We start from the raw sequence: 18,935 nt of genomic DNA, 5'->3' as shown, positions 1-18,935 counted from the left end.
CTGAACAAGTGAAGGCTTACAAGTATTTGGGAATTACCTTTAACTACAACCTTAGATGGCCAACGCATCGTAATAGAGCTGTAAGTCTAGTAAGATGTTCTCTGGCACAAATTAAAAAGTTCTATTTCTTAGGAAGTAACCAGTTCATTCCAGCAACTCTGAAAATTTACAATGCCAAAATCCTTCCTCGGTTGCTATATGGAATACCTTTGTGGATTGGAGCCTTTAGTCCCTGCATGGAGAATGTGCAATCATCATTCTGCTGTCAGATTTTAGGTGCTCCCAAATGTATCACCTACTCATCCATTTGTGCAGAGCTAGGTTTACACCTTCTAGAAACCAGAGCCTGGATTATGGCTTTTAAGTTCTGGTTAAAAATTCATTTCAGAACGGATTCAGGAAGTTTATTATACTACCTGATGAAAGACAGGCATAGCATTACGTGGCTCTCTACATTTACCCACAAACTACAAAAACTTGGTATTGAGGGGGACACTCTTTTCTTATGTGCCGAATGATATATCTTAAGAACAATCCAACTAAGGCTTATGGATCACGAATACCAAAAAGTGTTCCCCTCACATCCCCCCGTTTGCTCTGCAGCCAATCTAAGTATACCCCAAAGACATGGGAAGATTGTTGATGCGCCTGTGTTTAGTGAGGGTGGTCTTTAGTGACGCAAAGAATGAAGGGTTGCACACAGCAGTGGTAAAACTACTATATACAATGTATTTACACCTCCACTCTCCAAACCGACAGAATGCTCCGCTGCAACTCCACCATACATAACCCACACACAGTAAAGTGTCTTTGTACATTTATACAATCCATCCACCCAGGTAACCAATCAGCTTGCTGCTGAGTCATGCTGACATTGTCCAGGCTGATGCAATCTGGTAACCAGCCACCTTCTGTCACTTAGATGATCTACCTGGCAGATCTGTTACTTTCACTTTCCCAGCATGTGCTTAGAAACTGCTTGGCTTTCATAATATTAACAAAGATACCCCATTATTTTTTTACTTTAGACTCCCCATTCCATCGTCGGACTTTTCCTTTGGCACGTTTAAATGCCTTCCCATCAACAGTTCTCTATGGTAGGTTTAGACAGATAGCTCTCCAAAATAGATTATGTCCATGTGAATTAGGAGTCCTTGATTCTATATCCCATATTATTTTAGAATGTCCTCTCACAACGTAGACAATTTTTAGCTGAATATCTCCAACACAATGTATTTACTAAAAGGAAAATTCTATCCTACCTTTTAGAAGATGTTAATCCCCACATTACTACACGTGTTGCGAACTTCTTCGTAGAAGCCTATAAAATTAAATCTAGGCATACGACTGTATTTTAATTGCTGGGTGTCTACTCTTGATTAGTATTATCGGCTGCTATTTTAATTGATTGTTTATGTATTGTTCTTACTATATTTCAGGCCGTTGTACCTACTTTTGATTGTGAATTATTATTGCTCTTATGCCAATAAAGATCTGAACTTTGAACTCTATTTTTGCCATGATGAGAAGGCTGAAGAAAAGTAGAAATTGAGCAGTTCTACCTTTTCTTCTTCACCTGTTACAATTTCACTTTAGTGTGCTCGCAATGGGCCTACTATGTCCTTGCTCTTTTTCTTACTTTGTACACAAGGCTTTTTTTGAGCAGGAACGCACAGCAATGCAGTTCTGGCTGACTTGGAGACAGGGGTGCATTGCCTACATTATACAAAAAGCCCTACATGAAACAATGGTAATGTCAAGGGGTGTGGCCTAATAGGCAAATTAGTTCCTGTTTTTCTGCAAGCCCTGTTCGTACATAAGAAAATAACACTTTTTTTTGTTGTTTTTTAGCATCTCTCACTAGCTTAAGCTCATACTGAGCTTTAGCTTCCCTAACTTTCTCTCTGCAAGTACTGGTTATTTGTTTATATTCATCCTTGGTTATAAGCCCCTCCATTTCCTAAATTAGTCTTTTTTATTTATCAAGTCTTTAGAGAGCTGTTTATGGAGCTGTTTATGGCTTCTTTAGGCTCCTCCCAGTTTTCCTTATCATAGAAAACATTTGTCATTGTGCCTTCAATGTTTCACTTTTAAGAAACTCCTATCCCTCTTGAACACCCTTCTGCTTAAGTATTTCTGACCATGGGATTTACCCAGGATCACTTTGTAAAAATATGCTTCCCTGAAGTCCAACCTATACAATATGTCACAGAAGTGAGTACATCCCCTCACATTTTGTAAATATTCAGGTATATCTTTTCATGTGACAACACTGAAGAAATGACACTCGGCTGCAATATAAAGTAGTGAGTCTACAGCTTGTATAACAGTGTAAATGTGCTGTCCCCTCAAAATTATGCAACACACAGCCATTAATGTCTAAACTGCTGGCAACAAAAGTGAGTACACCCCTAAGTGATAATACCCAAATTAGCATAGTTCTAAGTTTGTCAAAGTTTGCCTTTCTGAAGTTCAACCCATAAGTCTGACTATGTATAACTTTTCCCTTCACTAAAACTGTAAATTCCAAAATCACATGGTTACTACTGCCCAGGCTGCCCACTATTTCTACTTTTTCAATCAATTCCTCCTTGTTGGTGAGAATCAAATCCAAGATAGCAGATCCCCTTGTTTCCTTTCTGGAAAATGAAGTTGTCAGCAAGACATGACAGGAATTTATTTGACCCTTTATTTTTAGCAGTTGCACTTCCAACAGATGTCTGGGTAATTGAAATCTACCATGACTACTGCGTCCCTTCTCTTTGAGAACTTTGTAATCCATTGTAGAAGTATCTCCTCCAAGTCTGCTCGGCTTGGTAGTCTATAGCAGACCCCCAACTTAATATCACTGTTATTTCTTTCTCCTTTTATCTTTACTCAGAGGCTTTCAAATGAACTGCCATGCTCAGATTCACATATTTCCTCACAAGTATATACCTCCTTCACATATAATGTTGTGCATCTGCCTTTCCTTATTTGTCTGTCCCTTTTAAATAAATTGTACCCCTCAATCTTAATATTCCAATTGTGATTGTCATCCCAATAATGCCTATTAGGTCATAGTCCTCTTCCCATATTAGAACTTTCAGTTCCTCCTGTTTGTTTTCCATACTCTGTGCATTAGCGTAGAGACATCAGAGTCCATATTTTATGCACCTTGAGGTTTTCATTTTCTTACATACCTGCAAGTTAATGTTACCTAGCATATGTGCCACTCTGCACAAAACTTCAGCATTCTTATCTCCAGTTTTGGGGATCATACTAGGCTTTGAATTCTTGTCTTGCTCCCCCATACAATTTAGTTTAAAGCCCTCCTTATTAGCTTATTAGCTAAGAAAGCCGCTCTGAGCCTCTGATTCAGAGAGAAGGGCGGGGTATAAATCTACAGTCGTCATCGTCTTACCAAAAACCATCTCCCGATAGAAGAGCTTCATCTCAAAAGTGTAATCCATGGTCCAAAAATCCAAACTTTTCCTTATGACACCATCTACATAGCCAGTCATGTATTTGCAGTGTTCTTCTTTCCCATCCAAAGCCATGGCCTTTGTCCAGAAGAATTGACAAAAGCATAACCTGTGCTCCCAACTCCTTCTGACCCAGAGCCATATAGTCTCTTTTATACATTCTGGGCTGTGTCAGGCAGTATTATTTGTTCCCACATGGATCAGCAAGAAAGGATAATAATTTCTGTGACATCCCGGATGTGTCTCGTAGACAGCATACCTCTTGAGATGATAAGTCTGGTTGGCACACTTTGGGCTCTACCCCTCTGCGTAGGGAATCCCCAATTACCAGCACATGTCTCTTCCTATATTGGGGAGATCTTGGAACCAACAGCTAAGCAAGAGAGGCTCAGAATGTCTCCTGATTTCTCTGCTCTTACGGGTTATATTTTTACACACACCCGCCTCCTGTGTTGGGTTCTTCTGTATTCACTGAGATACCTTTTCCTCTTCCTCCTGTTGTCCTCTCAAGAGCACTTCATGTGTTCTCTCAATGAAATCCTCACCTTTCCTTATATACAGCAGTGTGGACAAGCGTGCCTCAAGTCCCCATATGTTCTTCTCTAGTAGGGCTACCAATTCATGCTTGCTGCAAGTGTAATCACTGTTGCCTTCAAGTAGGAATAAAACATCCCACTTTACACATCATTGCCTCAGCTCCCTCACCAGCCATGTTCTACAATCCATTTCAAAATTAGTTCTGTTTATCTTAACTTCCCTGAAAACTCCACTGTCAAACTGACAGCCAGTTTGGTGTAGTGGTTAAGTGTGAGGACTCTTATCTGGGAGAACCGGGTTTGATTCCCCACTCCTCCACTTGCAGCTGTTGGAATGGCCTTGGGTTAGCCATAGCTATCACAGAAGTTGTCCTTGAAAGGGCAGCTGCTGTGAGAGCCCTCTCAGCCCCACCCACCTCACAGGGTGTCTGTTGTGGGGGGATAATATAAAGGAGATTGTAAAGCATTCTGAGTGATTCAGAGAGAAGGGCGGGGTATAAACCTGCAGTCTTCTACTCTTGAGATTACCTGAATTACTCACTGTCCAACAGGGCCCCCGGCCAAGAGCCACAGGACAAGAGCGCTTAAGCAATTTAACCTTGCAATTTAAAGGTTCAGAGCCTCTGAATCAACATCCAGAGCAACAGTAGAGGGTGTGGCCAGCTGCTACCCCCAGGCAAACAGGCCCTTCTCCCTCAGCAACAACCAGACAGAAGACACACAGAAGCAAGCAGAAACCCCTCTCCAGCAGACTCCAAGCTCAGTTCTCTCACACAGCAACCTCAGTTAATGCTCCCCATCAGTTTAGGGAAGCAAAATTAACACTCACCTTGCCATCAATTCTGTCCCAGTTTCTAGCACCTTCTCACAACCCAGCTAAGTCATTTCTCTAATGTTTAGCCGAAAACTCTTTTGATTTCATTTCAACCTGATAGTTCTCATCTGACCTTCTAGGGTAATAGAAAACAGCTCTGCACCACCCTCTATATTATAGCCCTTCAAAAAGTTGAACATGATGATCATATCACCTCATAGGCAGATAATGAGGAGGAGGGCAGGAAGGGTGCCCAGTGCGTCAGTGCTCATGGCCCTTTCTTACATGCCCAGGGAAGTGTTGATTGCCACCTTGGGGTCAGGAAGCAATTTTTCTCCAGGCCAGTTTGGTTACGGATGCTGGAGGTCATCTTTTGCCATCTTCTGGGCATGAAGCAAAGGTCACTGGTGATGTATGTGTGCGGGGGAGGCATTTGTGAATTTCCTGAATTGGGCAGGGGTTTGGACAAGATGACCCTGGAGGTCCCCTTCCAACTGATCTGGAATAACTTCCTGAGAGCTAGAGCGGTTCTTCTGTGGAACAGGCTCCTTTGGGAGGTGGTGGTGGGCTATCCTTCTTTGGAAGTTTTTAAATGGTCATTTTAAATGGCTAGATGGTCATCTGATGACAATGCTGATTCTGTGAACTTAAGCAGATCATGAGAGGGAGGGCAGGAAGGGTTGCATCAGTGCTTAGTTAACATAAGAGAAGCCATGTTGGATCAGGCCAACGGCCCATCCAGTCCAACACTCTGTGTCACACAGTGGCAAAAATTTTTTATATAAACACACACACTGCGGCTAATAGCCACTGATGGACCTGTGCTCCATATTTTTATCTAAACCCCTCTTGAAGGTGACTATACTTGTGGCTGCCACCACCTCCTGTGGCAGTGAATTCCACATGTTAATCACCCTTTCTTAGTTCTTGTCCTTTCTTACGTGCCCAGTGGAATCAGGAAGCAATTTTCTCCAGGCTAAGAGGGGGCGTTTTTTGCTGTCTTCTGAGCATGGAGAAAGTGCCACTGGGGGTTTGGGGGTGGTATTTTTGTGAATTTCTTGTATTACGTAGGGGGTTGCACTTGATGACCCAGGATGTCCCTTCCACCTCTACAATTCTATGATCTGCCTGTTTATTTTGGAAGTTTTTCACGGTGTGCTCTAACCTGATGTTATATGATGACTCACTGGGGGATTTGAGATTCCAGCTACATGTTCTGCTGATACTCACTGAAGGGGCCTACATTCCATATGGATCTCTTACTGGCCTCATTATGGATATGCCAGAAATATTGTCATCTGTTGGTTAGCTAAGTAACAGCTTAAATATCACTACAACCAGAATCTGAATCTTGTGCCCTGGAAAGCAGAGAGAGCCAGACATATGGCTCTCAGTTCAAGTCATCTGTGCCTCTTCTTGGGACCATATCACCTAAGCTACCTGTTCCCCTGTAGGTGGGTGCCCCTTCCAAAAGAAGCTGATGCCCATTGTGATGGAAGTTCTGTAGGTTTCCAAAGTGGATATATCCTCAGTACCAAAGGATGTGTCCGAATTGGCACTAGAATTATGCAATGCGGCTTGCTCCTTGCCACAGGGGAAGGAAGAAGGAAGATTCTGTTAGGGACTGGCTCAGCACCTGATCTAGTGTAAAATATGCTCATCTTGTTTCTGGCTCTGACAGGAAAGGAGATTAATATCAAAGTTAGTTTTCAAATTGAATACAAGAAGACATGAAGCTGCCTTTTATATTGAATTGGACCATCGGTTCACGAAAATCGGTATTACCTGCTCAGACTGCCAGTAGCTCTCCAGGATGCCAGGGACTGAACCTGGGACCTTCTGTATGCCAAGCAGACGCTCTACCACTGAGCCACCCCTTCCACAATTTTAAATTGTTAAAATATGGATCAGTTAACAAAGCTAATATTTACTTTGACATCTGCAGTTCCTGTGATGATTTCTGCTTCCGCAACAGGTTGCAACAGTGAGATTTCTTGATACAGATTTGGAAAGCAAACCAGAGAACCCAGAATGGTATGAGCTTCGAAGCGAGGAGCCTGCAAGTAAGACATAACAGGGAAAAAACAAATCTTATCATTATTTTTTTCTCTTTATTGACAAGGGGTAACTCCCTCTTAGAACATTACTTAGAATAATCCATTGGGCTGATCCGACAGTCCTGTTCCAGGACTGTCTCTGGTCACTCCCAAAGGCCAGCAGTGCCCCCATCCCAGATATGTTTACAGATAATACTGGGCATGTTCACTGTGATAACAGCTGGTACTGGGGTAAAGGCAGTTATGGAGGTAGGGGGATATAGAAGCATCATCAACACTAATGCTGTGTGTTATCGTGCACCATGATCAGGTGAGTAGCTATGCAAAGTTGACCTCAGTTTGATTGAACATGCTCTAGGCTTGAGGGACACAGATGTGAGGACCATTTACACATTATAGGAGGAAATTGAGTCTTCACAATGCTGCAGCAAGCCAATGTGGACTTCTTCCTCTATTGTTAGAAGGGGAAATGCATCTCTTCAAACACATCGGACAACACACAGCAGTTGTGGAAACTGTGTTTGGAAAATGCTTCTTGTCACAAGGTCCCCATCCATTTTGTATACACTCCTCTTCAGACTTTGCTGAAAAGATGCAATTGATACCCTCCATTGAAATGCAAAGCTGACCTTTTACTGTACCATGTGAAGTAGCACTATTTATTGATTTATTGAATTCAATTTGTTTTAGCCCGCCCTTTCCATAGAAGAGGCTCACTAAGCTGTCACTTGCAATTATCTGGTGTCAAGTGGTAAGAAGGTCCTGATTAAATTGACTTAATAAAGTTCCCTCTTGGTTCATGCCCACTAGCTCTCATTAGCTAAATGGGAAGGAGAGGTAATAAGCAAAGTCAGTAAAGAGAAACTGCAGAAAAGATCCAGGTGGGTCTGAAGCAGCAGAACAAAGTTTGAAACTGCAAAAAAGAAAGACTTCCACTACAGATGACATTGGGTTACACAAAGCCTCTCAATGGGGAACTGCTTACTGGTTGTGCTCACTATATTAAGAATTTTGATTATAACCTGTTACTTTTAAAGTAGAGAGCGCGCACGCCCATGTGACAAGCTGGTGCAATACTGAACAGCATCATATGTATCAGTAAGACAGTGTATAAAAGTTCCCTGCTGGATTGTTTCATCCCTGATGTATTAAAATCTGTTAAAGCAACACAGAATTGCCATGAAGGTATTCATGCAGAAGTCTCTTTGGAGACAGAATGAATGGTGCATGACTACCATCAATATATTATTTCCTTCAGACAGCATGGTATGGAGAGCATGAAATAGTTCCTAAGTAATATATATTAGTCTCATGTTATCTTAGTTTCCCTTCCAATTATTGATATCAGGATCAAGAAACACAACTGTCATGGAATGGCAAAGCTTAATGGTTTAAATGCAAAGCTTAATGGTTTAAATGCTTTTCTGCAGATTTTACTGATAGTATGAAGGATTCTTGTGTTCAAGTTCTTGTTGATTTATGGACCTGATTATATTTTTGACATGTCAGTCAACTGGAAAAGGAACAAATGCTATTTATGAAAGAAATAAAGACCAGATACCTCAAAATTCCTGTTAAACTTACATTCCTGTACATTGACCTACTCAGCCTGTACCATACAAGCTTTTATGTGCACCTTGAACATAATAAACAATAAATGCAGCCTTGCTCAGACCTGTCAAGGAACTGAATTTCTTTTTTCTTTTTTACACATTGGGTCAGGCCTAATTTTCCAATGCTAGGCCTGAGGTGAACCTGTAAGGTCTAAATGGACTTTTTGCTGAGAAGATTGGCCACTCCGACCTTATGATTCTTAGATAACTGCCCAGCTACAGGGAGTTAAGCAGTGCCAACCTCAATTCCCAGTTCTGGGTTTTCAGAACCATGGTGCCTAGCAACCAATTAGTTGCATTCCATTCAATTAAAGTCTATGATTTACAACTGGTGGACATGGGAAGACAGACTGCAGCTACCTCTCCATTTTCACTTTAGCTTGACCTCAATGAAATTACCTTTTTAAATTGTACCAGCAAATGATATACTGTAATCAAACTGAGATCTGATTGGGCTAAAAGGCCCTAGACCACATTGGATTGGAAGAAGGGATTGGATTTATATCTCACTCTGCACTTGGAGTCTCAGATCAGCTTACAATCTTCTTTCTCTTCCCTTCCCCATAAGAGACACCCTGTGAGGTAGGTGGGATTGAGAGAGCTCTCTGAGAACTGCTCTTGAGAGAGCAGCTCTAACAAAGTTATGACTGATCCAAGATCATGCATCTGCACGTGGAGGAGCGGGGAATCAAACCTGGTTTTCCCAGATAAGAGTCTATGCACTTAACCACTGGCTGGCTCTCTTAGCCATAAAGAAGTTAGCTTTTTGCCTTACTGTTGCTAGCTTTTGGAATCAAGCGTCATTTATTTATTTATTTTATGATTTATATCCCGTCCTTCCCACCAAGTGGCTCAGGGCGGCTTACAACGTCATGCTGGATGGTGTCTTGCTAGTTGTTTGCTATGGGCCAAACACTCTGTTGGACCATGATAACTTTGACTGCTGATACAACCTCAGCTTCTGGAACAACTGGTAACTTATGAACCGAGGTCTTTACCATGTGGTAAATGTCTTTGCATATAGTTGTTGGTTTTGATTCCTCACTGTCAAGTTCTTTTTGATATATTCTTGCAGAATTTTTAATACATTTTCTTTAAATATAATTTGTGGTTTTCTGTTCTCCAGACTGCTTCAATCTAAGTCCAGGTACCTTGACTGTAGTGCTCACCTACCAGGTTAACTATTTTGTGGAAACTCATTCTGCAAGTGTCCAACCTTGCAGGGCTGACTTTCTGGTTAAATCCCAGAAAAGATTAGAAGCTTGCCTTTTGGCTTCTGGCTATTGGGACAGACTTAAAGGCTGGTGACAGCTACCTAATAGGGTCATGTGGACACATACTCCAGGGTTTTGTTTAATTTTGTGTTCTGCTATTACCAAAATCTTCTTTGGGCAAAAAAAGATTTTGACACACACAACCCCCTCCCCCTATATTGCACTTGGGACCATACAGCAATAATCATGGATTTTTTTAAAAAAATGATTTCTTCTTTGTTATTGCTCCATGCAATGTATTCTATATGTAGCAGAAAAAATTACATAGCTGTTTCTCATTTAACAATGTCCTTTTCTCAAAACAACAACAACAAAACACCCTAACAATACTCTGAAACTCCAGTCTTGCTTTTAGAGTGCAAATGGTGCTGCAGTGGTAACGAGGATATGATTTTTCACACTTTGTCCTTTTGATGAAACACCTTTACAGTCCTACCGTGTCACCTTATCCTACAATTTCACACCTCAGCTGCCATGGTGTCTGCCCCCAGAGCCTGGTTTCACATTGCACTAATGAGCCAACACCTGTTAGAGTAGAGAAATCTGAACCTCACTAACAACTGTGCCATCTCTTGGGAACATGGGCAGTCAGCATTGCCATACTTACTTCCAACATTTTCGTACTCAGCACTCTGGCTGCGGCTGTTATGAAGTCTCCTATCAGCAACGTGAAGCCAGGTAAGCCCAAGAAGAAAAAGTAGGGCGGGCAGTGCCTGATGACAGTATTTAAAACATCCTGGGAAAAGAGAAAAAAACCCCCCACAGAGATTTAGTTTTGTGGTGTGTTAAGAGCTTTGCCAGATGGCTTCAGAACCAGTGCCTATCTGTCTATGCCACAGCATGAAAGAGGTGTGCTGCACAGGAGATAAATGTGTTGCACAGAACACACCTGCTGACTGAGGTTTTGCCCTGCTAAACAGGGGGATCATACCTGCACTGAGGAGAAGAAGCACCAAGCTTAAAATTTGCTACTACTCCTCCTTTTTTTAAAAAAGAGAAGAACATCCACAAAATGTCAGGAGTCATATTGATGGCGTTTGACAGAACTTCTGTTTCTTTGTAAAACGTATGCAAAAATTCCCATGCGGCAGAGATTTTTTTCAGGAGTACTCCAACATGAAGTCAGAAAATGCATACAAAATAAAATAATCTTTTCAGAAGTTCATAAAGTAACAAATATGAAGGAAAAGGATTTACTCATAACCAGCAATGTCACAGAAACCAGCCTATATACACCCACTGCATTCACACAACCACATTCCACACAAGTATGTCAAACTATAACAGAGATGTGACCAGGGGAAAGACATTCAGACACCTACAATGCCCAATGCATTTTTCTAAATGCACTTGGCTCTAGCAGGTTTCTCTGATATGTTTTCTGTGCTACAACAACAAAAAAACCCCCTGCCATCTGTTGCTACGATAATTCTGTCTGGTCCACAGAGAAACTCTTGATGCTTTAAAAAAAATGGGTTGGATCCTGCTGTGTTCCTTTGGCATAAGCCCTCTGATGACCTACAGCACTCCTCCACGGGAGAAACAGCACTGCATGTCAGGCCCCTTGTTATGGAAGAAAGTATCACCAGCAGTGGATGAAAAATGAAGGATCCAACCCAATGTGTGGATCCAAACATCACTTCTTACAATGGCCTAATGCTAGTGCATGAAGTGAGGGAAGAAGGGCATCAAAATGTGCACTAATTTATCCATTTATTTCTTTGGATTTTTTACCCTTCCTGAGACCGGACTCAGGGTGGTTTGCACCAGTGTAAAGTTAGATCAAATAAAACAAAATAAATGGCATTTAAAAACAGCACAAACCCCTAAGAAAAACAAGATGGCATCAAATCCTGAAGGTGCCACTATAGTGAGAAGGGGTGAAGAACAGGAGGAGGTAGGAGTGTCAAGATGAAGCCGTCACTGCCCTCAACCAAATACCTGGCAGAACATCTCTGCCTTACAGTCCCTGCGGAATAGTAATAAGCATAAGGTTCTGCCAGGTATCAACTCCACAAATCCATTCTCATGTGAATATGGTTCTGATTTATTAGTCAGATACAAGAGATAAACTTCTGCTAGAAAGCTATTTCCAGGAATGACCCAATAGGCAAAGTGGTTACAATCATATACAGTAAAAAGTGCAGGCTAACATTATTGGTATTTTTTGGCACAAGGCATCTTCTGAGGCTTCCCACCTCCAAGGTCACAGTTGCATTCCCAGGCCAAACAGGCCCATTACTATAACCACTAGATAAGCAAGCTTGTTACAACAATGATATATGTATAACAAGGTCTCTATCTTCCATCGCCCTCCTGTGCCCACTTAAGATATGATTACACGCAAGTGCTAGAGAAATAAAACTTAATATAGTTCAGAAGAGAGAAAACATGGCAGGCTCAACCTAACACTAAGTCCCTCAGGGCCTGGATGGAACTTGGCAGAGAGTTCCACCAGGTTGGGGCCAGGGCAGAAAAGGCCCTGGCCCTAGTTGAGGACAGCCACCAAAATATGTTGATCACCAAAGTGCAAGGCTCTCTTGGCGGTATACCAGGAGAGATGGTCCTGAAGATACAAAGATCTTCGGCCATTAGGGACCTTAAAGGTCAATACCAGGATCTTGAATCTGATCCAGTACTCCAATGGAAGCCAGTGCACTGAAGATACAAAGATCCTTGGCCATCAGGGACCTTAAAGGTCAATACCAGGATCTTGAATCTGATCCAGTACTCCAATGGAAGCCAGTGCACTCTTCCACCCAACCTCAGTTCCCACTTGTTCTTCCAAAGGAAGAGGAAGTTCCCACTTGTTCTTCCAAAGTTAAGTTCCCACTTGTTCTTCCAAAGGAAGAGGAAGATGAAAATGAAATGGGATGACTCCAGTGGAGGACAGATGAACTCTGAGAGTGTAGCCCCTGGGCTCCCAGAATTAGTTGTCTATTGGCAATAACTGTAACCCTCCTTTGGAAAAGGAAATGGAAGGACTTCTGAGGTGTCAGCTTAGGGGACTGGTTCATGTCCAGAAAATCCCCCCGTCTTCAAAGAAAGACTTGAGAACTCTCAATGAGATGAACCCCATTCCACAAGCATTCGCAACTCCCACCTTTCACTTTATCCATGAAACTGATGGTAAAAATGCTTAGAAGAACTCCATGCTGCTTGAATTCCATCAAGGGTATTATCCCAACCTGGTTATAGACCTTGTCCAGGCTGCCCTTTAAGGCCTATTTGTGAGTTTCTGCATTAGGACGAGTGGGGAGGAGGATGAGGGAGAGATTGGTCTCTAATAAGGCTGGAAAGAAAGACCCTGCATCTGCTGGGGTTGTATGAGAACAGAAGCAGCTGCGGAAGCTATTTAGTTTTAACTTTCCCACATGAACACATGAAGACGCTGTATAGTGAAACAGACCACTGGTCCATTAAAGCCAGTCTCCTCAGACTGGCAGCAGCCCATCAGGGCCTCAAGAAGAAGTCTTTCCCATCACCTACTACCTGAGCCTTTCAACTGGAGATGCCAAAGACTGAACCTGGGACCTTCTTGTGTGCCAAGACGATGCTCCACCATTGAGCCACGGCCTCCCCTCTGCCTGCCTTTCTGCCAAGACCACCCGCAAGACAACCATTAGCTCTTCTGAGAAAAGCAAACTCACCCGAAAGCATAACAGAAAAGCAATTTGTATCTAGGCCTAGCAGATCTCCAAATACATATTTGGGGTTTCCTTTATGGGAACACATTCAACCAGTGATGGAAGTGCTGCACTGGTTACCTGTCGCTTTTGCCTGCATTAGTTTTTTGTTCTGCTTCTTGCTATCTAGAAATAAACACTAATTTGCGGGAGAAAGGATGAACTTACATGACTTTACCTCCCTCGATTCAAAAATCAGTTTATGTCAAAAGGACTGCAACAATATATTACAAGAGGGGGAAAGAAGACAATATGAGAAAGTGTTGGTAAAATCATACTGAAATAAAAGTCAGAACTTCACATAATAATCACACTTTAGCCAGAAAAATTTTATTATCCATAGCAACCAACTGAAAATTTTAGATTTAGACCTTGAAGTCTCTCTCCCATAAATTAAAATTTTCCACTGTGGATCTAACAAAATTTGTGGATTCTAACAAAGTGTTTTGCTTGAAAAACATAATAGGAGTTTTAATCTTCAAGGAGCTATTAAAAGACCACTGAAAACTGCTGAGGCACAAAAGCTGCCAACCTTCACCTTTCCCTGTCACAACCCAATGTGATGGATGTTTTTAACACAAATATGGTTTAAAAGGCAAATAAATTTTAGCATCACAGCAGCCATCATGTTCACCTCTGAAACGCCACTCAGGTTAATGTTCAAACGGGTTTTAATCACTTCCCATGATACATTTCAAAGGCAATATCAGTCAATGCAAACATTGTGAAAGAATGAGCAGATGGACGCTGAAGCTCTTAAAAGCGGCTGGTAAACTCCTGCTTGGAAGACAGTACAAAAGATCCACCTTTTGCATAATTAAGGGGCTGATTAATGCATTGGGCTCCTCACAACACACCTGTAATTACTAAAGGAGGTAAGCATTGTGCTGCAAGCCTAGTGTCTGAACAAGCTCTATTGCAGCAGATGGGGCAGCAGCTCTGTTGACATATGCTGCAATAAAAAGACTCATGAATCTTGGCATGAAAGGCAGCAGAGAGGAGCATTTTTAAAGATTAATAAGTACTAACTGTTAACCTTGCTGCATTTGTATCAATTCCATGTGCCCACACAAGGGAAAACAGCATGTTTAACTCCCTTCTGAATCCTAATGCAACCCCCCCCCCCATAAAACAAAACAAAAAAAGCTGTAATATCCCCAGAAAAGGAGCAGGCGAAAGCGCATATCTGAAAGCTCAAAATCCTTAGTGCTTCATTTATAAAACGAGAGAGGGCTGGGCTGAAGCCCTCTACCCTTTCTTCCCATCCCAGATGTCTTTGTTTTCTAAGGTTATTCAGCTGGGAGACAAAGGCACAAAGGATACAGTTCACCAGGAAGTTCTGCTGTGCAAGTTCCAGTGAAATAAATGAAAAATGGAACTGTGCAGATTGCAGACTATTATCTTAATAGCTGAAGTAGGGTTGCCACCCTCAGGGTCTGTGCTCCTCCTGCTGCTTGATGGAGAAGTGGGAGCAAAATTGGGGGGTGGGGGGAGGAAGATGGTGTTGCACGATGCTATGACATCTCTACTGTCATATGACCATCTAGGACAGGGGTGGTCAAATTTTGGCTTGGGAGCCACATATGGCTCTTTCGCACATATTATGTGGCTCTCGAAGCCCCCGCATCCTGTCAGTTGGCTTGGAGAAAGACATTTCTCTCTTTAAATCACTTCTCCAAGTCAAGCCAGCTGGCAGCTTGGAGAATGCATTTAAGGTTAAAGTTGTTGTCTTTCCCTCCCTCCCCCAATATATTTGCCTGCCTGCCTGCCTTCCTTCCTGTTCTCAAACATCTGACGTTTCTTTCATGTGGCTCTTATGTTAAGCAAGTTTGCCCATCCCTGCTCTATGAATTTCCAAATCTCTATGGTAAAAACAGCAGAGACTTGGGAAATTCCTGGAGTGCTGCTGACATCACAAAGTCACTTCCAGGTCCACACAAACACATGAAGCTGTCTTATACTGAATCAGACCATTAGTCCATCAAGGTCAATATTGTCTATTGGCTTAAATTCGTCAGGCTTGCAGGCAGAGGTCTTTTACATCACCTCCTACCTGATCCTTTTAGCTGGAGATCCCAGGGACTGAATTTGGAACCTTTTGCGCACCAAGCTGATGCTCTACTACTGAGCCAGTGATATAATGGCATACCGTGATGCTGTTTTTTGAAGCCTCTGGGGTTACTCTAGGCTGGAAACCTGGTACAGACAACAGGGTCAAAGGCCAGACCTCCATGCGTCATCTATACCTTGTATTTCATTTTCCTCTCTTCCTTCCTTCAAGAGGCTCAAAACAGTGTACATGATTCCCCAGTTCCCCATTTTTCCCAACAATCCTGTGAAGTAGGTTAAGCCAAGACAGCATGACTGGCCAAAGGTCACCCAGCAAGTTCAATGGCAGACTGAGGTTTTGAGTTGGGGTATTTCATATTCTAATTCAACACCAACCATTATGCCACACGGATTATGTACACTACAGCCACTTGACGTATGAGTTGCCACCAGCAGACAAAGAACATTCCTCAATTTCCTACCCAATTACTATGAATTATGATCATAAGACTATTTTAAACTGCTTATTAATTTAATGCTACTTCTTTAACCAAGATGGATTTTGTTGGACTCCTTGAACATGGCAATGAAAGGGTCTGCTAAACAAAAATATGCAAAGAAGCGGTGTCTCAAAAGAAATTTAGAGAGCCTGCAGCAATTTCTTCACAGGTTAAATAACAACCACAGTTCTTGAAAATGAAACAATAGGGCCACCGTTATTATTTTGAGGATGCACATGGCGGGCGAGCAAAGAGATCTGATGAAGCAGATTACTGCCTACAAAAGTTTATGTCGCAAACAACTGCGGTGCTACATAACATTTTGTGAACAATAAAGAACTCATTGTGGACTATTCCTTGTTATCTTCTATACAGTCTGATGTATAAAAACAAACAAACACGTGAATGTGATTATAGGTAGAAAGCGCTGTCAAGCTGCAGCTAACATGGCAAACGCTGTAAGATTTTCAGAGCAGGAGATGTTCAGAGGTGGTTTGTCATTGGCTGCCTCTGTGCACCAACCCTGGACTTCCTTGTTGGCTTCATATTCAAGTACTAACCAGGGCTGACCCCACTTGCCTCCCATGAGCTGATGAGAGCTGGCTAGTCTGGGCAATCCAAATGAGGGGGAACATTATTATACTATTGAAAAATGTGGCTATAGATGCCACCATATTTGCTCACTGAATATAGTACCATGTACATTTGTGAAAGCAAAGTATACTTTAAAGGACAAAATCTAAATTATTCACATTTTTAACTTTGCAGTATTTTTGTTAAAATACTAACAAGATAGAGTCAAGACTATAAAATGGACTGACATTGGTTGCAATATAATAAGGATCAAGCAAGAAGAGATGCTGGAAGTTCCATAGCATTTTTTCTTAGTAAACAGCAGCAGGCCAGAAATGATAGAATCATAGAGTTGGAAGGGACCTCTAGGGTCATCAAGTCCAACCCCCTGCACAATGCAGGAAACTCACAAACACCTCCCCCTAAATTCACAAGATCTTCATTGCTGTCAGATGGCCATCTAGCCTCTGTTTAAAAACCTCCAAGGAAGGCGAGCCCACCACCTCTCGAGGAAGCCTGTTCCACTGAGGAATCGCTCTAACGGTCAGGAAGTTCTTCCTAATGTTGAGCCAGAAACTCTTTTGATTTAATTTCAACCCATTGGTTCTGGTCCTACCTTCGGGGGCCACAGAAAACAATTCCACACCTTCCTCTATATGACAGCCCTTCAAGTACTTGAAGATGGTGATCATATCACCTCAGCCACCTTCTCTCCAGGCTAAACATGCCCAGCTCCTTCAACCTTTCCTCATAGGACTTGGTCTCTAGACCCCTCACCATCTTCGTTGACCTCCTCTGGACCCATTCCAGCTTGTCTATATCCTTTTTAAAATGTGGTGCCCAAAACTGAACACAATACTCCAGGTGAGGTCTTACCAGAGCAGAGTAAAGTGATACCATCACTATACTTCTGTTGATTCAGCCCAAAATTGCATTTGCCTTTTTAGCCACCACATCACACTGTTGACTCATGTTCAGCATATGGTCCACTAAGACCTCTAGATCCTTTTCGCACATACTACTGCTAAGACAAGTCTCGCCCATCCTATAACTATGCATTGGATTTTTCCTACCTAAATGCAGAACTTTACATTTATCCCTGTTAAAATTCATTTTATTGGTTTTAGCCCAGTTTTCCAGCCTGTCAAGGTCATCCTGAATCCTTCTGTGTTTGCAACCCCTCCCGATTTAGTATCATCTGCAAATTTAATAAGCATTCCCTCTATTCCTTCGTCCAAATCATTTATAAAGATGTTGAACAATACAGGTCTCAGGACAGATCCTTGAGGCACTTCACTTGTCACTCCTCTCCAAGAGGATGAGGAACCATTCACAAGCACTCTTTGGGTGCGATCTGTCAACCAGTTACAGATCCACCTAACGGTAACAGGATCCAAACCACATTCTACCAACTTGTCAACAAGGATAGTATGTGGAACTTTATCAATTAGGGTCTTCACAATGGCATGGAAGAAGAACAGTTTAACTCTTTGCCTCTCATATACTGTTTCCCTTGCCTAAAATGGAAGAGGAAGACCCAACACGAAATGGATGGACTCAGGCACGGAAGCCACGGATTCAATTTGCAAGACCTGAGCAAGGCTGTTAGCAATATGATGTTTTGGAGATCATTAATTCATAGGGTTGCCATAAACAGAAAGCAACTTGATGGCACTTTACACACAAAAAACTAGTCTTGCAGTTACTATGTGCCCATTAGTTGTAAACATACAAGTACTCTAACAGTGCAGCCCTAAGCAGAGTTATACCTTTCTAAATCTGTACAACAGAAGATTAAGTTTGCAGGCCAATATGCACTTATCTGGGAATAATCCAGAATGATCTCAGTAGTCATTTCTTTATGAGTAAACAGATTAATATGATCTGGCTGTAAAGGAGATTAAGGAACTCTGCATCATCTTACAGTTCGGTGCTACACAATTCCCTTAGCATACATTGTACAAACATATGTTGACCCAGCTATCAAAATTCAAACTCTGCAGTGTCTCTGAACAATCTGTTCTACCATCCAGCAGGGATATTTTCTTCAATTCCTGTCTATTGTTTTGCTACCCAAAACCCCTTGATCTGAATCCTTCCTGAAATGCTAGAAAAACTGTTGTTCCCTCCTTCTTTCTGACATCACATGGCTGTTTGGAAAGTACCTTACTGTCCAGTGTTGCCATTAATCTTTTTGTGAGGATAAACATCATACACTCTCCAAGCCCAGGCTCATTTTTGCTGACCGTTTTGAATCCTCATCTGTTAGTCTGACTGTGGGTAACATATGGTGCCTTAAACTCAACAAAATATCCCAGTTAAGCACAGTGAGCAGAGTGGGCCTGTGAACTCTTGTTGTGAAACTTGCT

General features: G+C 42.0%; 1 protein-coding gene across 2 annotated transcripts in view; it reads right to left on the bottom strand.

Moving 5' to 3' along the window:
- Positions 1–18,935, bottom strand: part of RALGAPA2 (Ral GTPase activating protein catalytic subunit alpha 2) — a 380,381-nt gene that overhangs the window by 170,276 nt on the left and 191,170 nt on the right. For both annotated transcript variants that reach the window (XM_060253668.1, XM_060253669.1), the window contains 2 exons: positions 10,366–10,494; positions 6,746–6,871 (listed from right to left, as the gene is read on the bottom strand). In XM_060253668.1, the coding sequence (XP_060109651.1) occupies positions 6,746–6,871; positions 10,366–10,494 (255 nt within the window). The remainder of the gene's footprint in view (positions 1–6,745; positions 6,872–10,365; positions 10,495–18,935) is intronic.

This window comes from Heteronotia binoei, chromosome 14 (assembly GCF_032191835.1).
Source record: "Heteronotia binoei isolate CCM8104 ecotype False Entrance Well chromosome 14, APGP_CSIRO_Hbin_v1, whole genome shotgun sequence".
Lineage (NCBI taxonomy): Eukaryota > Metazoa > Chordata > Lepidosauria > Squamata > Gekkonidae > Heteronotia > Heteronotia binoei.
The sequence above is the reverse complement of the archived record's forward strand: the minus strand, read 5'-3'. Positions and strand labels throughout refer to the sequence as shown.